At 38.8% G+C, this 23701-nt stretch overlaps 1 protein-coding gene across 10 annotated transcripts in view; it reads right to left on the bottom strand.

Moving 5' to 3' along the window:
- Positions 1–23701, bottom strand: part of LOC118797302 (myomegalin-like) — a 95676-nt gene that overhangs the window by 4632 nt on the left and 67343 nt on the right. For 5 of the 10 annotated variants that reach the window (XM_036556623.1, XM_036556624.1, XM_036556614.1 and 2 more), the window contains 21 exons: positions 20492–20622; positions 19392–19555; positions 17798–18152; positions 16129–16369; positions 14942–15058; positions 14291–14541; positions 13938–14149; positions 12809–13044; positions 12135–12189; positions 10570–10808; positions 9426–9503; positions 9161–9328; positions 8358–8579; positions 7911–8042; positions 6974–7090; positions 6371–6560; positions 5905–6029; positions 4320–4568; positions 2861–2962; positions 1815–2020; positions 732–875 (listed from right to left, as the gene is read on the bottom strand). In XM_036556623.1, the coding sequence (XP_036412516.1) occupies positions 732–875; positions 1815–2020; positions 2861–2962; positions 4320–4568; positions 5905–6029; positions 6371–6560; positions 6974–7090; positions 7911–8042; positions 8358–8579; positions 9161–9328; positions 9426–9503; positions 10570–10808; positions 12135–12189; positions 12809–13044; positions 13938–14149; positions 14291–14541; positions 14942–15058; positions 16129–16369; positions 17798–18152; positions 19392–19555; positions 20492–20622 (3734 nt within the window). The remainder of the gene's footprint in view (positions 1–731; positions 876–1814; positions 2021–2860; positions 2963–4319; positions 4569–5904; positions 6030–6370; positions 6561–6973; positions 7091–7910; positions 8043–8357; positions 8580–9160; positions 9329–9425; positions 9504–10569; positions 10809–12134; positions 12190–12808; positions 13045–13937; positions 14150–14290; positions 14542–14941; positions 15059–16128; positions 16370–17797; positions 18153–19391; positions 19556–20491; positions 20623–23701) is intronic. The other 5 variants (XM_036556615.1, XM_036556617.1, XM_036556618.1 and 2 more) reach the window with 5 other exon arrangements.

The raw sequence follows: 23701 nt of genomic DNA, 5'->3' as shown, positions 1-23701 counted from the left end.
TCTGCTTTAAGCTTTAGCTCAGCTATAGCTGCTTTTCTTGCTTCTCCAGCAGGAAACTTTTCAGAAAACGTGGAACAGTTTCTTGTAAAATGCCTCTTAACATTTGATTTTTAACGAGGCTGAAGTCAGCTTCTCATTCGTCAGCTTCATGTTCAAATTTTCCTGTTCCACCTTAAATGGTGCCTGAGGCGCCAGGATGTAACTGCTGAAGCTGGCGAATGAGAAGCTGACTTCAGCTTCACAACTTTTTAGTGTTTGACAGTTTCTCATTGCAGATTAAACCAGCTGGAGTAATTATAAACACAAGTAAGTCTGTTTGCTTCCAAATTATCGATGTTCATCTTAAATCTTTCTCTTTGCCCTTTCGTTAGCTACTAGCTAGACTGTTGTCTGTGTTGCAGACCAGCAGTCTGCGCACCAATCTTCAGTGTTAAAGGGTGAACTAGCAGTTATACATTAACTCCAGCATTTAAGACCATTTATTGTTTAAACTGTGTTGAACGATCAGGAGAGCTTTATTTTACTGCAAAGGAGGATTATTTTATGTTCACGTAAAAATCTAATTCTGCTGCGGAGCCGCAACAGGGCAGTAAAAGAGTCACATGCGGCTTCAAAGCCACATGTTACTGACCCCTGTCTTAAGGAATACAACCATATAACCAATTCAGTTATCATATTCAGTAGACCAGGTTCTTCATCCACGTGCTGGAAGGCAGGAAAGAAGCACTGACCTTCTGGAGGAGGTGGGCAGGGCCATCAGTGCTGGGCAACGCTGCCCTCCAGAACATTTTCAGCAGAGAGGCTGCCTCCTCTAGAATCTGCCTCAGAGTCTTTGTGTTAGCTAACAGAGTCCTAACGCTGGCATAATCTAGGGCCTAGGAGCAGAGAGAGAGATGAAGGAGGAGAGAAGAAGTCTGTGATGAGTGAGCAGTGCAGTTAGACAAAATACTGCATAGTGCATAGTGTCTAGTGGTGCAACAATTAATTCATTTTCTTGCTGTATCAATTATAAAAGAGATCTCTTTGGCACACACACATCTTGTTTATATCGTAAGTATAGTCTGTGTCCAGGCTATTTAGCCTATTTAGAGCATGTTGATCAATGATCGATTGATCATTGTTACAATAAACATTCCGAGTAATTTGACTGATTTTGACAGTTTTTGTCTGAGAAATACTAGAAAATCATTCAGGGACTTTTAATGCATCATAATATTTCTTAAAGCAGCTTGAGAACCAAATCAGATTCAAATTTTGAGTCGATTCAAAAATAAATGAATCATGAATCAAACTGATTCGCTGTCAGCTCACAGATTCACACTTGAGCAACAAGTGTCCAACAAAAAGTGGAAGCTTAAACAACACCAGTTAGCAAACTACACGCTTAAATCATCACATTTGCCTTGAAAGACATTTGACAAAGTAAAACAGTTTGTAAATAAACAGTATAAAAGTATACATAATAAACTGCGTCCATGTAAAACTTAAATAAATGTACAAATCAAACTACAACTACCCTACAATTGCTTCTTTAACCTGTAGCTGTAGCAAACCCTAAAAGTCACATCTCCTACCTCAGTCTGTTAACGTGGAGCGATACTAAACATGCTAAGAGGAAAAAAACCTTGATTGACTGACTACGGCTCGTTAAGGCATAAGAGGAAAACTGTGTATATCTGAACTCCTGCCTTCTTAAGTGAAATATTGTAAGAAGCTTCCACAACATCTGATTTGAACTTGTGTTGAGTTTTAGAAAATGGTAACAATGACTAGTGGTCCCTGAGGACAGGATAGGCAATCCCTGCCAAGTTGACCTTTCCAGCGTTGACCTCCAGTAGTGCACTGTTGAGGCAGGTTTGCAGTGTGGCCTCCATCCTCTGCACCAGACCCCTGCCCTCCAAAACCTGCTGCTGCAGAGCACTGAAGTCATCCACATGACCGATCGCATGACGACCGTTACGGTTAGCAAACGAGCCGTCCGGAGCCTCACCCTCCAGCTCTGCATGAGGCTCCAGAGAGTCTGAACGAGAGAGCGTGAGAGAGAGAGAGAGAGAGAGAGAGAGAGAGAGAGAGAGAATCATTATTTACAATGAAAAAACTAATTACATAATGTCCACATGACTAGAATCTATTACACCAACACATTTTACTCACTTGTGGCAATAACTGTAGATGTCATATATTTTATTATTGTACTACTGTAAGTAAGAAGTAAATTCAAAGCATTTAATGCAATACTTTTTTAACGGAGAGAGATGCAGCCTATTATACTATATCATATGCAAATGCTGAGGACATTTCTAAAGAGTATACAGTATACAGTAATGTGCAAAAGTTTGGACATCCTGGTCAAATGTTTTGTTGATTTTCTGAGTGAGAATAAGTTACACATTCTCTACAGAGAGCACACTTCTGCACATTTAAATACATAATTACTGATTATGTGCAAATTTTCATAAAGTGCATAATGGTTGGCAGGTCTGAAACATAAAATGTGGCCTTTGAAGAAGTTGGAATATTTAATATTTTATGTTTTATTTTTTTCCAAGGTGCAAATATTTTTCCAAAAGGCAAAAAATATTTTCCAATTTATTCCAATTGTGCACTACAATGTGCCATATTTAAGCTTGTTTTCTGCAGAGGACGCACTAGCTTATTTTCACATGTAACTTGACTAGGGTGTTCAAACTTTTGCATATAACCTTATTTTGTAGGAAATTTAAGTATGTTTTATAAATGAGACCTCAGTAGTACACAAACAGTTCTTACAAAACATCATTGTGCTTAGCTCGTGCATTCAGAGTCACTTCTGATCACTAAGAGAAGCTGAATGCTGTTAGCAGTTAGCATGCACACACACCGTTGGCTGTGAGAGAGCTCTCCTCAAGCTCGGAGTAAGGAGAGTACGGGGGGCCGGCGGGGAACGGACCAACATCCCTCACTGGAGGAGAGGGAGAAGGGTCTGCAGAGCACACACACCGCACGCAGGTTAACACACCATGCAAACTGACACACACTGACTGCAGCCCCGCTATCACACACGTGTACTGTGTGTAGACACTCACAGTGTCACGCTGTAAGAGATGCTGTAGGAGAGAGAAGCTGCTGTGTGCAGCATACAGTCAGCACAATATTCATATTAACCCCTTAAAATCTCAGGCTTATTACATACTAAGGCTTATTATTCAGCAACTACAGGGACTTCAATGCAAACTAAGTGAGCTTTTCTTAGGTTACAGAAGTGTGTAACAGAACTTTCTTGGTAAGGGGTTAAACTGCACTCACTCAAACATCCACTACACACAACACAAATCACACATGCTGTTATTGTACAGTTCATTTCAAACCATCACAATCTATGAAGATTAACTGTAAACACTGTACACTGTACTTGCCAGTGATAGCAAAAGCATGGTGTAACTGCATAATACATAATACATAAGAGAAATTCTCTTGAAAGTGAAAATTCTAGACTTTCAATCGATCATACATTTGTGTTTGAAAGTAGAAGAAAGGAGGTTTTATCATGATCGGAATGAAGCATGATGAAAACGTTTTGTTTCGTAGACGGAAAAAACATATTTCATTTCTTGGCACTGAATCAAAAGGAAAAAAGCCAGAAGTACCGACCTAAAGCTGGAGATACAAAATGTAATTTGAGTACAAATGTAAGTTTTTATGTAACTAGCTTTGTAATAGGGCTGGGTACTTTTTCGATACTGATCATATATCAACACTGATACTGACTTAAAAAAAAAAAAAGTGTATATATATATATATATATATATATATGAAATAAGTAACACATCATCTACAGAGAAATACAATTACAATGTTTATGTACAATGAAATGTACAATTACTGTTTATTTGCTGAATTTAACATACTGGGGAAAAGTAAAACAACATGTGCCTGTGCAAAAGTTATGGCTCATTTCACATTTTGTGTTTTTTCCCCCATTATGTTAAACTCAGCAATAAATAGAACTTGCGCACTCAAATTTGCAGAAAATGGCATATTTAAGTGTGTTCTCTGTAGAGGCTGTGGTAACTCAATTAGAAAAGAGAAAGAGAAAATTATACGACACATACAGTAACTTGAGAGGGAAAGCCTCTCACGTTACAAATTATTTTTAATACATCTTTTATACACTAACAAATTATTAATAATGATCAAATGATCAGGTTAGTTGATTGGTTACTGAGCAACGTGTAATGTTTTGATATTACGTTATATACTGTAGTGCAGCAAAATGACAGTAATAACCCGGCTCTTCAATGGATTAAATTAGTTATCCTGAACGTCTGAGAGTGTCTCACCATGCAGTAGCTGCCGTCTGTAGAAAGCATCCCGTAGTGGGCTGGCCGGGATGAGGGATGAAGGCCTGGTCTCCAGAGTGGCTGAGGACAGCTGCTGCTCCAGCTGTTTCTGCAGCTGTGCTCTCAGTGCACTGTTCTCCTGCACACTGCGCTCCATCTGCCCCCTTAGAGCCCGCACCTCCACCAACAACTCTGCCAACTCCCCCCCAGCAGGAGCAGAGGGGTACGACATCTCAGAGAGATAACCTGCTGAGAGAAATGGGACCAAAGAGAGGCCGAGAAAAAAAGAGAGGCAGAGATAAAAGAGAAGCAAGGTGAGATTGCAGAGGGCAGATTATTCTTTAAGAACATAAATGTAAATATACAGCAAAATGCAGAAACTACTACCACTATTTATCAAAATCTAATACAAATTTTTACTCAATTTATACTTATTTATATTATTTAGAAATGCATTCATTAAAACTGAAACAAACGTTTTTCATCCTTTTCAGACTAAAAAAAGTCTAATTACTATGACGTTTCAACAGACTTTCAGGGTAGTAAAAAATATCTGGAACAATGTGGACTTTTCTAGTTCTAGAATCAAGTATAAGCTGTTTAACCCCTTAAACAGGCTTATTACATCCGAACAAACGTTCTACCATAACTACATGGAAAACGTGCAAACAAGTTACATTACTCTTAAGTTATAGTAGTTTTTAATAGAAGTTTGAAACCCCTGGCAGGTACTGACTATTTATTTTACTGTTGTAATCTGGTTTGAGTTTGACAAAAGTATGAGTTTTTCATAACTGATGAAATAAAACAGCTGTCGGTGGCAGACTCATACATTCAGACAATTGTGAATCAATCGAAAGTAGGGAGGCACCAAAATTTTGGCCACAGAAATATTTCACGCATGTTAAATATTTTCAAAAATGGTCAAAAGCTTTTTTGTTTTTAGCCAAATATAGCGAAACAAAGAGTGAAAATTTTTTGCTGAAGACAACAAAGATTCAACAGGACAACAATGAAGTGTCAAAATAAATAAAGAATACAAGCTACAGTGATTCAAAACACTGTTTTTTCCTTCTCTCTCCTACATGCGGCAGCACAGACGCATTCAAACAGTTTGAGTGGCTACAGATCAACAGTGGGTTGCAAAATACAGCAAAAAAGAAGCAAAAAGGCAAGTTTTTGACAGCACAACGTATCTGTACCTGTAGGTTTTTAAACAACATTCACAAAAGCAATATTTTGCAAAAGTGCAAAATATGACTAAAAATTAATGGAACAACAGAATACATTGCTTTGGATGACCAGCTGTTCTATGTTGTTGAGGATGCTTGATTTCATGGCACATTCAACACTGTAATCATTTTAGTAAGCTAATTTTATGCAAACTGTTTTATTTATCATCAGATCAGTATTGTTATCCTGAAATGTTTATGTTAAGAATGTTTAATCAAGAACATAAATAAACTAGCAAGTTAAAAAAAAACAGTTTTGGTTTATAACCAGGAATTTTTATTTCAGTGCATCACTAAGCAAGAGTGATAATTTCTGCATCTATACTTGTTCACATTTGTAAAATGTGCCTCACCTGCTGGGCTGCTCTTGTTCCCAGCACACACTCGATCATACAGCTGGAGCTCACACTGCAGTGAGTGCAACAGCTGCCTGCTCTCTGACAGCTGCTGCTGGAGAAGACTCACCTCATGTTGCAACCTGCGCAGAGACACACACTAATTACACACATATAAACATACATGCATGCACACACAAAAGTCAAAATTGACCTTTTTTTACCTTTTTAGTTCAGATCCCTGATCATATTAAATAAAATTCATCACAACATACCATTCAAGAGACAAAATTCTTGATTCAATTCTTTGATTGAACTGTAATGACTTGCCAGCCTTCTGAGTCTCGATTATGTCACTGTGCTCCAGTAGGAGGAGAAAAAGCAGCATGTTTCACTTCCCCCTCCCACCACCCCTGCTGACCATCATGCGAATCACTTAGCTAGCTTGGTTCATTAATGTATAAGCTAATAACAGCAGTGTTACCTGTTGCTGTGCTCTTGGTTGGTTTGTCTCTCCTGCCGAAGTTGTTGAATCTGCTGACTCTGCTCACAGCCGTGTGCCTGCAGCCTCCTCAGCTCCTCCTTCCACTGTTCCGCCTCTAATTCCGCCTGCTTCAGTCGGGCACGCCCAGACAGCACCGCCTCCCGCAACTGCTCCACCTCCTCGCTGCTGTCTGCAGGTCAAGCAGAGTGCATTACATTAATAATGCAAGAGCAATATTATTATATATTACAGTAACATTAACCCTTAGAAATTGCAGTTATCTCAGGCGATATCAAAGCATGAATTCATTTAAATGAATTATTTCTCACTTCAACCTTACTGAAATGAGCGAACAAACTCTGTTGAAATTATGGAATCGAAACATTTCAATTGATACCCCATTTGTGTTTGTAAGCAGAAGACAATTAAGATTATAAGATTATATTAATTAAGTTATAATTATTGAATTTACAGTTTCTTGCTAGCTATCTAAAACTATCAAGGGGCCAGTAGACAGAAGCATCATAAGTGGCCTAATTTGTGACCAGCAAATTGATTAAAAAAGGCCCCATGTATGGGGAGAGACTCAGCCAGTGGACTCACCTCTGCTGGCCTGCAGTCTGGACTGCAGACTCATATTTTCCTCCTTTAACACTCGAATCTCATTGGACAGCTGTGTGACTGTGTCCAGGCCTTGGATGTAGATGTTAGTGGGTGCTACTGTGGGACACAAAATCATATTCATGTAATATCTTCAGTAAACCCACATTTTAACAGAGCTGCTACATTTGTGGAGCAACATCATATGTGGTAGAATCAAAGCATAGTGGCTCCAAGCATAGAGGTTCCCATAGTAGATGACTAAGCAACATCATTTACTCGATTCAAACACAGTTTGATATGGTTAATAATTTATATAGGTGTTGATTTTGATCTCCAGTTTCATGACAGACTTGTTTTCTTGGTGAATGTACAGTGTAAATAATGTTTGTAATAATAATGTTTGCAGACACCTGCTTGTCCAACACTTCTTCTGAAATCAATGGTATTAATGCACAGTTTGTCCTCTTTTGCTGCAGTAAAAGCCTCTACTCTTCGGTGAAGACTTACATTAGATGTTGGAACATTGCTATGAGGATTTGACCGCATTTAGCCAAATCAGGGCGTTACTGAGGTCAGGTACTGATGTTGGGTGATTAGTTCTCCACTGAATCTCCAGATTTACCCTACAGCACTAGGCATGGTGACCTTCGGTTCATGTGCAGCTGCTCTAGAGCATCCCATTCTACTGACAATGCTTTTCTATGGAGATTATACAAGCTGAATGTGCACAATTGACCACCTGTCAATTATGGGTGCACCTTAAAGTAGCTGAATTCTGTGGGTTGAGACTATCTGTCTTTCTGACATACAATAAAAGGAATAAAAAAAAAATCCTGTCCTGCTATCAGGTTGACATTTCTTGCTGGAAGGCCCAGATGTTTCATAGTGTCCTTTGCTTCTGCAGCCACTGCACTGCGTGAGTGGTGTGTGATCTCACCTGTATCTCTGGCGGTTGTGGCCAGACGGCCCTCCAGCTGCTGTCTCAGCCTTTCGTTGGTCCTGATTGAGTCCTCTAGACGCTGACGCAGAGTGCGGATCTCGCACAGGTGCTCCTCTATCAGGTCCACACCTGACAACACAAACAAAGCTTCAATTCATGCAGACAAATCTAAAGATTATACTGGTTTTACTGGATTAATATCTCAAACTGTAGGCTTGTTATTCAGATATTAAAAGTAAGTACGTATTATTCTAACCATTCCGACTTATACAGTAACTAATAAGAAACTAAATTACATAGTTATGAAAGTGACAAATTGAAGTGTGGATTAACATACAGGTCCCTGAAAGTTTAATAATACTTTTCATCAGTTAAACTTGTGTGGGGTCATGTATTGATCAAGTTAGTGTGCACGTTAGGCAATTCTAAAAGAAACTTACGTACCTGATTGACTGCTTCCTGAAGGGTAGCCAGGGACTCCAGGGAAGCCTCTGATTGGCTGAACCATGTTTTCCGTGCCCCACAGTGCACTGCTTCCCACTAGGCTGCTGTCGGTTTTCTGAGGCTGGTGAAGGGAATGATGAGATAGCTGGGTGTAGCTGGAGGAATCAAGTGCTGTGGGGCCCATCAGCGGGTAGCTGCTCAGTGAATGAGGTAAACTAAAACCTGTTCAAACCACAGAGAGAGAAAAAAAACAGGTTTCAGAATATACAAATATTGACATTTACTGATTTGCCTTGCAATACAGTATTAGGTCTTTTAGGTCTGTTAGCTCCTTAGCTTATCCGAAAAGGCAGCTTTCATTACTCATCCAATGTGCTAACTTTGGTTGGTTATCTTTTAATAAAAAAAAAATTCTGCATGCTGCTATATTTTTTGTGCAAAAAAACAGTGCTGTTACCATTTTTTGGGGGTGTTGTGTTTCCTTAACTGCAGTTAACTATACATCTGTTAATAAACTCTTATGGATACTTAAATATTAAAATTTGTTGGAATGCACATCCCCAAACAGTACCGGGCCGATATCATTAGAAAATGCTGGATTCGATATCAGAGGGAAAATAAAGAATCAATCTGATGTATTCCTGTAACAAATCTGTCCTGAAATAGCACTCACCCACACTGTGAGATGTTATCAGCTGTGTATTTCTTCTTGTGGGGTTAGCAGAGTGTTTAAGTAGTTTCAGCATGACTATTATATTAAACACAGTACAAAACACACACACATGCACAAGCTGTGTGCTCACTTCGGACTGGGGGCCTGTGCAGGCCCTGCTGATGCCGTGCCTGGGACATCAGCCTGGGGTCAGAGCCAGGGAAGGGCAGTGGGTCAAAAGCTAAGTTATTTGAGGAGTTGGACCAGTGGTGGGTCTGAGTCAGGGGCAACGAGCTGGACAAAGGTCCAGAATAAACACCTAGGGATGAGTGGAGGAGAGTGAGATGTGTAGTTCTTAAACAGGATGCTATTGCTGAATGCATACAGGCATGACACTGAATGCTAAGTGACCCTACCTGTCTTACTCTCCTCATGCCTGTAGGAGGCAAAAGGGGACTGAATACAACGAGGGGAAGTGATGAATGAAGGGCAGGCTGCAAGAAAATGCAAGGAATTTATACATGGACCTAATGCGGGTTGTGGTGGATCTCAGCGTGCATGTGCATGTACACAGTCATACATAAATCCATAATCATGTGAATACAGTAACATCTTATACAGTGTAGATGTAAATGATAAACTAGACACCAAAAAGTATTTTTAGATAATGTATTAAAACAAAGAATTACAGAAAGTTATTAAATGATAAATTATGTTCTGTAATTATCTATGCACAATAACTTCTGAATAACTTATGAAATATAGGGCATTCTGGGTGTTAATTTTATTATAACTTCATTCTTGATGATATTCAGCTTTCTTTGTCATTTTATAGTCATCTACAGCTCCATTCATCATTCTGGATTCATTTAAAATGTGTTTTTTTGTTTTTAAAGCTTCCTACTAATTATTTGATGTCTGTGAAGTTGTACGGGACTATTTTTATGATGTACAGTATTGTGCAAAAGTCAGAGACAACCCTTTATTTATTTAATTTTTAATTCAAAGAGGCCTTTAAGTACAAGTTATTCATTCAAAGTACGAAACACATATTAAACAGAAATTGGTACAGAAGCAACTAAATCTACACTTTTTTTTCAGTATTCAGTGTGTCCACCCTGTGCCTTTATCACAGCTTTCATTCTTTTCAGGAGATTTACTTTCAGTTTTTCAAAGAAATCAGAAGAAACATTTTTCCACACCTCTAATATTACATAATAATATTCCCAAACTGAGATGTTGAGGTCTGGCAAGTCCATTGTTCTAAGAACATCAGTTTTGGTGGTCTACAGGGTCTTGCTTGGTTGCCAGGATTCACATTTTCTCTGTATCTTTTAATCTCTTTCTCTTTGTCATTTATTTTTCTTTGACCCTCCCCTTCCTTATACTTTTTATGTCTAATCTCCTCTGAAATATCTGCTGAAAAATGAACAACTTGTACTTGGCCATTGGTTTCATTTTATTGAAAACACTGGTTCCAAACTGTTGTATAGTGCTGTATATGCATGTTCATGTGTGAAGGTTCATGTGTATTCTATATGTTTATTGCACTGTACATGCCTGCATCGTTAGATGTGGGAGCTGTTTCCTGGGCATATTCGCTGACAGCATCCACATCAGAACATAGCTCCAGATCCTCATTGGTCGAGCCCCTCTCATCTGACACAAAGGACGTGCGGTCCGATTGGTCTGTTGTCTCTGAGGGGGCATGGCTGCTGGAGGGTGTTTCAGGGCGCTGCTGCAGTTTTGTGTGGAGAGACTCGATGATCTTGTCTTTCTGCTGGAGCTCCTTACTTAACCTATTCACACATAACCACAAACAAAAATGATGCAACTATTTGCCATGTTCACTGATGTTTTAAATTAAATCCGCATTTAATCCCATAGGTAATGACCTCCAAAGGATTTCACGAGTTATAAACTGTAGCTTCTTCCCACAGTGATAATCTCAGAATTTGAAACAAGTCAAAGCATGTTTTTTTGATTTTCAAAGTGAAACACCCTCTACAGAAAACACACTTCTGTACAATTTAATGCACAATTACTGTTTATTTGCTGAACATAATGGGGGAAAAACATATTAATCATTACTTATTAAAAAGTTATCATACATTCTTTATTTTTTCTGTTTTATTTTTTCCCAGTATGTTAAACTCTGCAAATAAATAGATATTTTGCACTTGGAGAAATTTGCAGAAATATGCCATGTTTAAGTCTGTTCCTTGTAGAGGATGTGTTAACTTATTTTCACTTAGTCAACAAAGTGTAATTTTGAGGCGTGTTCAAACTTTTGCATATGTCTGTGTGTCTCTTAACAAAATGAAGCATTCTGATAATCTGGCCTTGCGTCAATTAAATTAGCCACAAAGGAGATCTGAAACAACAGTTTAACCCTCCAACAATCAATGTTCACAATCTGCTGCTGTACCACTTGCTCTAATTTATGCTTACATTATAGCATTACATTCTAGTTTCTGTACCCATCAGAAGCTGTTTTGAGCAGACTGAGTCTCTAACACACTCGCAAGTTGTCAAGTATTTGTTGTTTAAATCGAACCACAAATTCTTATAAAATAAGAAAATAATCCTTAACCACCACAAACACCACTACTAAAAAAATACAAAAAAATATTATTTTGAATAAGTCACATATTTTCCAAGTTCATTTTTTATTTGTTGTGCTTTTGTGTTTTTTTTCAATCAGGTGGGCCAATTTAGCAATTTAGTTTTGGGAAATCCACATATGAGAGAAAGTTTGATACTTCAGAGCCTCCACAACACAACATTTGTAAGCTCACACTAAGCGGCATGTCTGAAGTGGAGCTTTCTTTTTTTTTTTTAAATAACTTTTGTGGGATTTCTTAGACCTTTCCCTGCCCCATCGACCTGGTGGATCCATCACTATGCAGTGTTCCGGGACCTCATCATGTACAAATTAAGCCCTGAGTAGATCACATGGATATTAAATCACAGAAACTCTTGTCAAAGCCATACTAAAGCCTGGTGCTTTAGTACAATGCATAACCATGTTATGTTTAAAGTGTTTAAAGTTTTAGATTGAGACATCAGAACACAACTGAAAAATGGACTTCGCAGAAACATAACAACTGGAAAAAGAAAATCACCTTAAAGCTAACAGCTCATGGCCCATTTTGTCATCCTGCAGCTCTGACCGATCTCCTGCAAATTAAAACAAAGGTAGAGACACTGGTCAAGTAATGAAACATGTTAGTACTGAAATCTGGCGTCCAGTAATACCTAGAAACATTAGATGTAATGAAAGAATAAGAAAATTTAAGGGCAATCACTGAAAATATATATATATATATATATATATATATATATATATATATATATATATATATATATATATACACACTGTCTTTGCATTTGAAAACAAAAAGAAAATGATCTAATAAAGTCAAGAACTACCATTTTGATCAATGCCTAGGAATATACAGTATATACACATGCTTTACTTTAACGAACATAAGGCCCTTTGTGTTATAATCATTGGCTGTGGTGGTTTAATAATACAGAGAGTTTCTGTCAAATTGTAGACACCGGCGTCTACATCTCTATGGGGCATCCATAAATGGGGTACAGTAATATTTTACCTGTGTTGTCTTGTACCAAATTCAAATTGAGAGTAAAGAAGATTGGTTGGGACTAAGCTCAACCTTTAACTTTGCATCCATCCTATAACAAGCATTTATAGTTAAGATGTGCATATTTGTATGTGTGTGTGTGTGTGTGTGTGTGTGTGTGTGTGTGTATGTGTGTGTGTGTGTGTACTCACGGCCGCTGATCTTAATGCTGATCCTCTGTGCGAGAGAGGAGTTCTGAGAGAGCTGTTCTCTGAAACTCTGTCCCATGTAATAATCAATGTCATTGGCACGAAGCAGCTCCTCGAAGGCTTTGGTGGTGTCACCCAGGTGCTGCGTGAGGATGTGGCAGATGCCCCGACCCTCACGCATCCTCTGCCGCAGATGAGACAGCTCCCGAGCCTGAGCCTGGATCAGTGTGTTGTACTTCCTGGGTAGACAAGAAAAAGAGGAGTCAATTGTAGAGCTTAAGTGATTCACATGAAAAGTGCTCAAAGAAAACAGACAATACAAAAACAATGCATTGACTGGGCAGACTGATATAAATTGACAGATATTCCATTTTTATTTCATGTCCAGATGTTTTTCATATTACTTTTCAACCAGATTTATGTGTATAACTGTTAGAACAATCATTTATTGGAGCACAGAACCTGTAAATCTTCTTAAGCACCACGTTACTCTCCAAACACCACGACTCCTGCTCTAAACATTTCTGTTCCTCTGTTCTCAGTTGAGCTGGCTGCTGATCATGCTGCCATAATTACACTTAAAAGAACTCGGCGTATGTCTGTCTAACACTCAGCACTACTAAAGTCTTGTTTAGAGTCCAATCACAGTCAGGGGGAGGTCTCAGAACAAATCACACAGTGATTAGGACCATTCACAGTTAAGGGAAGGTCTCAGTGCAGTAAATAGGGGGAGGTCTCAGAAAAAACTGATAATGTGATCAGTATTCCTGTTTAGTAGCTGGTGTTCATCTTGAAGTGCTTCTATTAAAAACAAATTAATTTGGAGAGTAGTAGTTTTTAAAGAAAAAATACTGGATTGCTATCAGACTTTCTTAATACTGGTATCGGTATTAAAAAAAATCTTGTTATTCATCTGAAGATCAGTTTGACACTAAATGTGCAGTTAAATGAAGCTGAGCCTGTTTCTAAACCAATATTGTTTTATTTATAAGTGCAAAGTTGAAACGTGAGTGGAAAAGTTTGGACCCCATGCATTTAGACCAGTTAAAGATCAGACAGGTATCAGACATGAAAATCTGAGCATCCAATTTGACTGCATCATTCTCCAAAATAAACAATTTTCTTTCATCACCCAGGCCACGTGGCATTCTTTCCATCCTCTGCTCCTCCTTTCCCCTCCAGACTGCTGCTGCGGATTTGGTTCTCTAGCGAGGCCACGCGTGACACCAACTCCTGTAGCTCCTTTCTTGACCGCAAAGGGCCCATCACCGGCCCATCCGACTGCCAGCCTTCATCCTCCTCCACCGCACTGTGAGCTGGGGATGCCTGGAACGCCCAGTTCACCTAACAAAAAATAAATAGAAATCCCTTGTATTTGCCTTTACAGGATTACCAGTGATGTTACGATATGAGTATGCCTATGTTTGGATTACTGGTGTTTTTAAAGGAAATGCTGGTCACAGCCCTAGTGTGATGGGTCAGTACCTTGCGTGGCGTGCGTTCGAGGCTGGAAGCGTAGTCAGAAGTTGCAGAGAGCGAGCGGACGCGCAGCTGCAGTCCACGGATCACTTTGTGGCAGCGAGACAGCTGCGCACGCAAGTCCTGCACCAGACAGTGCAGAGAAGATGGGTCATCCAACTGGGGACCACTGCTGTCACCATGCCAACCCCATGACTTCCCGCCACTGCCGTAGGGCTGCCGGGAGAGGGAGGTGCACATCTCCAGATCATCAAACTCTGAAGGGGAGACACACAAGACACAAATGGCTTGATATGACATGTAAAACAGGTAACAGTTGTCAAGTCATATGATTTGGTAACTGAGATATTTTCTTCAATAAATAAAGTTTATAATTTTATTGTACATAATTCTAAATAAAATGATAAAGCCTTGAGGTGCACAACAAATTATGCAGATAAGCATTTCAGATACATTATCTGGAAGCATGGCTGAAAAGATGTAGTTTGGAAAGTGTAGTTTGGTACTGGAAAAAATTGGACCTCATTTGAATAGTGTAGTTTGGAAAGTGTAGTTAGAAAAGTGAAAATATTTGGACTCTGTTTGGAAGGTGTAGTTTATAAAGTGTAGTTTGGAAATGGAAATGTAAGAGTTTGGACCTCATGCATTTAGACGTACCAGGGCTGCTAGTGTCCTCTCTCTCAGCTTCGTTTTCACTGCGTCCACTGGTCTCATAGCCCAGATCCTGCAGATCCACCTGCACCTGCTTACTGTCCTGCTGCACAGCACTCTCAGCTGAGGCCAAGGCATAAAGAAAAGACATATGAATATACTGTATTAATCCCTACTGGGTAATTTAAGTGTTACAAAAGCACCATACATACAATACAAGATGACATAAGCACAGAATACAAAAAAATATATAAAAAAAAAAAACAGTAGCATTGAGACAACTTTGTAAAGAGAGCTGAGTTTGAGGTACATTTCACACAAGTGAAAAATTCCTTGATAAATTCACAACCCAAATGAATCATTTCTCACTTACCACACAAGATGAATTCTTTGAAATTGTAAAGCACTTGTGTAAAAATAATGTCTGCTTTGTTACAATATGATTACGATATGATCTGATTTTTGCACCAAAGAGTAAATATAATATATGATACATATAATGATAAAGATAATGACAATAATAGCTTTTATTTTAAGAATAAATTGATAGTCCTAAAGAGATTTGGGCATGTGTATTCATTTATTTATGTCTGAAAAATGTTTCTAAAAGTAAAAATTTGATCGGGACAGTATAAATTCTGTTTGGGACAGTAAACCTTCAGTCCACTTTGGGGAATTAGTAAATGCTGCATGTGTAATGGCCTGAGGATTCTGCACCCTAAGTCATGTTTTTCAGTTTTTATATTTTTACACTATTTGACAATAAGCTTGTCAGAGGCCACAAGCTTGTGTTTGATGGTGAATATACCAATAAAAATGATCCAAAATTACAACCAAAAAAAACATTCTCCAATTCTTCTATAAAGTTTCCACTTCAGAGATACAATGTTATGTTACAACACTTGCAATATCTTGTTGTAAACATATATACCAATATTGAAACAGGTGAGGATGACAAATAACTGTTATTGGTACTGTTTTGCTATTATTAGCCGTGTATATTTATTCCATAACTGTTTATGCATTCTGTAACTGTTACCATGCTGTACTTGCTATGTGAGTAATCTGAGAAAATCTAAACTGCAATTGAACTGATTGTGTGTGCAAAACGCCCAAGAGAAGTTCATGCATATATACAGCAGACTTATACACGCTATGACTCTTCAGTCGGTTCTTTGTTGATGTGCACTCACTCAGTAGTTCCCTGTAGTCCTTCAGTTGTTCAGCCTGTGCGTGTACAGTAGCCTCAGACACCATCAGTCTCTCCCGTAGCTCTCTGCTCTCCTGTCGGCTGAGCGCCAGGTCGCTACGGAGACGCTCTGCCTGCTCACGAAGTCCCGCTTCCACATGCTGCCAGAACCCTGCAGAACCTCCACCGCCTGCGGAACTGGAACCTCCACTCTCCCCCTCTACCTCCCGCTCCATGGCTGGGTCCTGGGACACCAAACAAGCATGCACAAATACGTGATTATTGTACAGCTCTACTCTAATGTTTTCACAGTAAAACACAGAAACAAATTAAAATCTAAAGTTGCTTTGCCCCTTGTTCTTCGGATACATATGACAACATAATTTATTTTGAATGTCAGTCCGGCAAAACATTGTATTAATATTGGACAAACTGCATAGCTATATCGTCCTGTGACAGTTCCTTATTAAAATGGACAAAGATGGACAAATTTCAGGCTTCAAGATGGCTGCATTACTGTTTTTAGCAATAGACCTCTAAAGTCGCGCATCATTCTCTAGTCAGTATCATGTCCATATTAGGAACTCTGAGTCTGAGCTGTTTTCTTCTATGGGAAAAACAAATGGAATTCTGCAAAATCTGCACTATTGCGCCCTGTAAAAAACAAAAATGTTCAAAAGCGGATACATTTTGTGCTGTGTACAGTTTTTCCCTGAGTGTCACTGGTTCCTCTGAACTATGAGGTCATTAAGTAGTTGGAATATGAACCCTAGCTGCAAGCTAGTACTCCTGAGGACTGAAATGACATTTCATAAAACTAAGTATCCTATTAAACTTCAACTGTGTTGTACAACAACATCAACTACTCAGACTGCGCTCTACTATTGCCAAAGCAACTTAGCTATCACATATTCTAAAGCTTGCTGGTTTGCGTGGGGAATTCTGGTGAGGTTGCCAGTCTTATGGTGTTCAGTTCAAAGCGCAATAGTGTTAGCTTGCATGTAGCAACATTTGTATTTTGACTTATTAATGGCTTCGTAATTCAGAGGTTCAATCGAAATTTGGAGGAAACGTTTCAGGTTTGGAACATTTTTGTTTACCACAGAGTACGATATAGGAGATTTTAAAATCAAATTTGTTTTTCTCATAGACAAAACCAGCTTAGACCAGGAGTTCCTTATATGTTCAGGATGGCAACTACAGAATGAGGACATGTCAGAGGTCCACATGGCATGCTCTTGTCCAGTTTTAAAATAACAGTATGTCGTATAGTGTTAGAAACCACAGGAGCAAGACTATTTGTGATGACTTAACAGCTTAACACAGTTTGAGATGTGTGCTGATTTAGGTATGCAGTTTGTATAATGTTAACAGATGGCATAAAGCCTCCATTACTTGTTACATTGGTCTTGTAGCTCCAATGCAAATCTAAAGAAGCAAATTTTGATCACCAAACATGTTTTGAATCATTGACAAAGTTTACACTGAGGAAAAAAGTGTTTAAATGTGTTTTTTTGTCAAACTAGTGCTTTAACATTGGGGATTTTTAATTTAAATCCCAAATTCAGTCTATTCAGATGTCTCATGCTGGACCTATTTTGTTTGATAGACACAGGCTATTCAATACAGAGATGGTCCCTGACCTGTGTAATGGCCTGCAGAGAAGTAGTCACCTGTGGTCTATTGTGGGCTAGCAGTGCTCCGAGGTCCAGAGAGTGCGGTCTCGTACACTTCCTTTTCCTCAGTCCTTCTCTCAGGGTCACAGCCGGGGGTCCACGCTTTCTCTGAGGGGCCCGCACATCCTCTTCGTTTCCCTCATCATCCTCATCCTCGTACTCATACTCATCCTCCTCTTCCTCTCCAAGTGTGTGGGCCTGGCCGTGAAGTTTCAGTCTGTCTGTGTCACTTTGCTCCCACCTTCTGCACCTCCTGCATTCCTCTCTCTCAGTTCTCAGACCGGATCCGGATTCCAGTCCGGATCCTGATCCAATCCCACTCTGCTGTAGCTCACCGATTGTCTCCTGCAGGCTAGACAGAGCACTCGTGTATATATTTCATGATAAAATCATAAACAGAAACAGTAAAACAACATCAACAGCCGGCTGTTAAACTGCAGTGCCAATGGTAATTTGTCATTAAAAACGCATTTTAGTCCAGACTTATTCCTAATCTGGGTCTAGGAAACCGGCTTTAAACGTTTTAGTTTTGATGATAATTATTGATCATTATTATACTCCTGATAACTATTAGTTAACTCATCTTTCAAGTGTATATATGGTAAAAAAAGTGTCAGTAAGAGTAGCTTGTGATGTTAAGTGATGAGTGGTGGTGTTTTTTTTTACTACTATTTTGCTACTTTCTATGTCTGCTTTTGCTTGTTTTTATACTGCCCATCAAAACTATGGGTTCAAAACTTAGTGTCCTTCTAAAATTCTAAAGGTAATATTTGATTTCCAACTATATTTTAATTTAGATAAGAAAACCTGTAGATCATTAGTTAACATAATACAGATATTTGTTAATACTTCAGGTATTTTAGCTTTGAGTCTATTAAAGTGTCTTCCTCTGTATGAAGAGTTGGTTTAGTCTAAATAATGATTTGAATGCTTTCTTTTCCAATTTATTGTTAAACACTGAACTGAATATCCTTTTGGGCCCAAAGGTGGTTTAAACAGGTGAAATGTTTGAGTGCTGATGAGTGCTGACATCACAACAATGAGTTAAATGTGTTGGGTTTATTCCCCAAGTTGCACTTCTGGCAGTTGCTCCATTTTGCAAAGAAAAATGTAAATTGCTTTCTATTTAAAGCTTTACTTTGTAAGCTGTTTCTGTTAAAATTGACAGAAGTAGCATTACTCCAGAGTCCAGAGGGAAAAACAGGCTAAAATACGGTGTCTGTGCACTGCTGTGAGTCACCCTGTAAAGCTTAAAATAATCATTTTAAAGTCAGAGGCGCCAAGTCAGTTATACTGGGCTATATTATATTCATTTGTCTTGAGGTGTTTAAGTCTCAAATATGAAAAATCAACAACACACCTTGGCAACGTTAAGGCACTCATGTTTCTGAGGTTTATTTTAATTTATATATACTTCCTTGCAAATATGAGCAAACTCTACGCATTTTACAGTCTTGCTAAAAAATAAAACTGCAGTTTCAGAGAACTGCTGGCCTGTATAGTATTCGAATACTGGCACCTTGAAGGTTAAACAAGCACTTGAGTACTCATGCACATCCCTAGCTTCTATGTGTGCATGTATGTGTGGTACCTGTTCTGACAGAGTGTGGTGGAGCCAGCCTGGCTGAGCTGGCTTTTCCCCTTTCCCATCTCTCTGTCTCCTTTCTTCTTTGGTTCCATCTCATTCTCCCATCCTCCGACCATGGCCCCCTGGGACAGACCCCTGCTCACTGGACTTCCAGACATCGCAGCATTCTAAAAGGACGAGGTGGAGACATTATATGTCCAAAGACACCCTTTCTCATTAGTGAACTCAGCTACTTTAAAGTATTAAACTGCGCATACACAGCTTGTATGAAGCACTGCCAATAGAATGGGGCGCACTGGAGCAGGTGCACATGGGCCTAAAGTCACCATGCGCCAATGCCATGTGTCAGTTAAAGGGGTATAAAGCCCCCCAGCATTGCACTGTGGAGCAGTGGAACTATGTTCACTGGAGTGGTGGAGCTCCATCAGAAACATCTGAGATGAGCTGGGATGGAGTTTGTGATCCAGAACTGATCATTCAACATCAGTAACTGATGTCACTAATGCTCTTGTGGCTGAATGCAATCAAATTCTCATAATAATGTTCCAACATCAAGTGTAAAGAGTTGAGGCTGTTACTGCAGCAAAGAGGGACAAGCTCCCTTTTAATGCTCTTGATTTCAGAACAAACATTGGATGAGCAGGTGTCCACAAACTTTTGGACATATAGTTTAGCTTTCAAATATTTACAAGTATATAAAATCAATCTAGTTGCACATACATGTTAAAGATCATTCCAAAATGCTAGTCCTGTGCTTCTTAACAGGTTCTATTCATTTGTAGCTTGTCAAAAGTGGTCTTAAAGTAGGTAATTTGACAAAAATATATGGTATACAGATAATTACAGTATATTTATCATATCATTTAACTTTAATATCTTGTTTTCTGACTACTTTAAATGTTAAATAAAACATTTAAAAATAACCTTTGGTGTCTACTTTATATTATTTGAATCTAAACTGCATTATTATTGTACACATTGTAAAAGCACTGACATCACAAGTAAGCGCAGTCTTCTCGATGATCATTTATGCGTAATCCACTACAGAGAGTATATTCTCTGAATCTTTTGTGAAGTTGTTGGAGCAGCAGGGGTCAGTTTACCTGTGTTTTAGCCAGACTCTGAGCAGTCAGTTTCACATCGTCGTCCTCTATGCTGTCTGTGAATTCCTCACTGCTACTGCCAGCGTCTTCATCATCGTCATCGTCGTCCTCAGTCTCATCCGTGGTGTAGTCTAGAAGGAAAAACACAGTGTGGAGTTGAAGAAACTCATTTTCTGTCTTCTTTCCACATCTCCTTGTCTTTCTCTTTTTTACTGGCCCTCAGCGTTCCTGCTTTTATGTAATTCCTTCACCATCTTGTTGATTTTAATGTGTTTTCCATTCTTTCTCGACTTCTCCTGACAGCGGGCACATATCCAGGCTCAGTCATGGGATTAAAGTGGAAAAGTTTGTCAGAAGCCTCTGAGCCAGCTCTGCTAAAGTGAAGCCCTGCCCATGCTTTCCTCTCTCTCTCTCTCTCTCTCTCTCTCTCTCTTCCTCCCTCCCTTTTCCTCTCTCTCACACAAAAACACATACATACAAGGCAAACAAAAGCTCGCAGACTCTTTAGCTCTTATTAAGTACAACTCTCCCTAATTTATTTCCAATGACTGTAACAAGAACATGTTTTCATAAAAACCTATAAAACAATTTGGGAAAAATATGTATGTATTATTAAAATTCTATATATAGAAACAAAACTATAGCTTTATATAGAGAAATTTCCAAATACGAGTCACAGAAGTCGCTGTTGAGTGTCTCATTCCACAAGCGCACATGGTGAGTATAAAACTCCTGGACAGTGAAGTGCTCTAAAAAGGTTACATAAGCTGAGATACCATAACAGGCCTGAAGATTTGGCAGAGAGAGAGCGAGAGCGAGAGAGAGCACGAAAGAGAGAGAGAGAGAAGGCTGAGAGAGATAAAGTGGAGGGGGGGAAAAGACAGAGAGAGAGAGAGAGAGAGAGAGAGAGAGAGAGAGAGAGAGAGGCTGAGAAGGAAAGGAAAAACATAAGAGAAAGAGGGAGAAAAAGAAACAACGCGGAAGGAAGAATAAGAAAAAGACATGGTGGAAAAATGAGACATAAAGACAGAAGCAACATAAAGAGAGTGGAAAGAGAGATAGAGAGGAAGAGTAAGAAAAGAGTGAGAGAAAGAATGAAAGAGAAAAAAAAATATATATATATATATATATATAGAGAGAGAGAGAGAGAGAGACAGAGAAAGTGAAAGAAAGAAAGAAAAAAAATAAGGAGAAAGAGTATGAGAGAAAATAAGAGAGTGAGCAGAGAAGGAAGAAAGAGAGAAAATGAGAGTGAGAAAAAGAAAGGAAAGAATGAGGGAGAAAGAGAAAAAGCGAGAACATGAAAGAGAGAGCAGGCTGAGAGAGATACAGCGGGAGGGAAAGAAACAGAGAGGGGGGTTGAGAAGGAAAGAGACAGCAAGAAGAAAGAGACAGGAGAGAAAGAATAAGAAAAGCACAGAGAGAGAAAATGAGAGAGAGAAGCAACAGAGAGTGGAAGAGAGATAGAGGGGGAGAAAAAGAAAAGAGAGAAAGAATGAAAGGAGAGTGAGAGAGAGAGAGAGACAGAGAGTGAGAGCGATCAGGCCTAATGTGGCTCAGCCTCACAGATCATCAGTATTGTGCTTCACTTCAAAACAAGCCCCAAACCAGCCCTGTGTCCATTCTCTGAGCTCTGAGCTGTGGGCTCATGTAGTAGCTAACAGACAGGTGATATCTAATGGGCTAATGGATCTGGTGGAAGTGGCTTATTCTCACACATCTCGGTGCTTCTACTTGTTTAGTGCAGTAGTACACTGAAGAAATGATGCGCTGAATTTACCTTATTTAAGAAGCATCTGCCCCCTTTTTCACATTAATAAAATCTATTACATCAAAGCAGTTGTCTTTCAGTTTACTCACTTGTGTAAATGATGTTTGCATTTGAACCACGTATGTTCAGCGCATTATTTTTTTCACTGTAAGAACATTAGGAGGATTAGTGAGTACAAACTGATGTAAGAATGGGGCATTATGCTCATTCTTGACAGTAACAGCTGTCTGGCACAATGTGGTCCTTTGGACAGAGCACTAAATGCTCAAACATGATGATTAGACTGGAGTTCTGCAGTTTCTGCAGTTTATGCTAACTAGTTTTAGGGTCAATGATGTTACACAGTCATTTTATACATTCGCATATACGAGAGTATCAAGCTGTAAAAAGCTGTATCACTTAAATAAAATGTGTAAATAAACTGTGGTCCCAGTTAGTTGATCATTACTAGGCCTTCATATTATACTAGGCCTTAGATATTGCAGACAAAGAGGTTAATTATTAGAGGCAAGTGTCTAATGTTTAAATAGTGGAAACAGATTTGTTATGATTTACCTCATTTGAGTAAACAGACCAAAAAAGGATAAACGACCGATATTCTAGCGCGATACAAGACACCACACAGTTCATTAAGTGAAAATCAGACTTAATATAAATGGCCCATACCATGGAAAAGCAGAATTTTCGTCACATATTGTGAAATGAAGGGGTTAAAAGTAATGTATGTAAACACTGTTCATGCTATGTACCTATCACTCCTCAGTCCATACAGTCTACATACATATATATAATTCAAAACAGGCTAGTTTTGCATCTTAGTTCTACATATAGCTTAGTTATATATATATATATATATATCCATTTTTGTCATTTTTCAGTTTCGACATAATTTAAAAATACCTTCATTTCATGGTGAACGGACCAGAAGAAGCGACCAAAAATGACTTGGGAAAAAAGTCTGGTTGAACTGACTTACATTAAAAGTAAAGTATGTTTTTTCCTTCTCCTATGAAGTTATCATTTTGGAGAGGTGCTCTGACAACAGCGACATATATATATATATACACACACACACAGACACAGATATATATATGTGTGTGTGTGTGTGTGTATATATTTAGTCTACAGCAATTTACTGCTGCCCATTCTCCCATACTTAAGTTATAGGGAGTGTTTTGGCTCTGAGTGCTTTTTGAATGAGGCTCAATACCACATAATCAGAAGAGAGGTCATTCATCTTAAATGAGTCTTAAAGGCACAAACAAAAACAGCCTGTTTAATTCTAAGCAATAAAGAGAGAGTAGGAAACTGTCATGTACAAACCAACTATGACTGGTTTTGGTACATAAAACCACATAAATGTTCTGAGTGGACCTCAAGGGAATAAAATGGGTCCATTAAAACCCATTGAGATCATTGAGATATGTTGGGAAATGTGT

The sequence above is a fragment of the Colossoma macropomum genome, unplaced genomic scaffold (genome assembly GCF_904425465.1).
Source record: "Colossoma macropomum unplaced genomic scaffold, Colossoma_macropomum, whole genome shotgun sequence".
NCBI classification, from domain to species: domain Eukaryota; kingdom Metazoa; phylum Chordata; class Actinopteri; order Characiformes; family Serrasalmidae; genus Colossoma; species Colossoma macropomum.
This window is presented reverse-complemented; position numbering and strand designations above follow the sequence as displayed.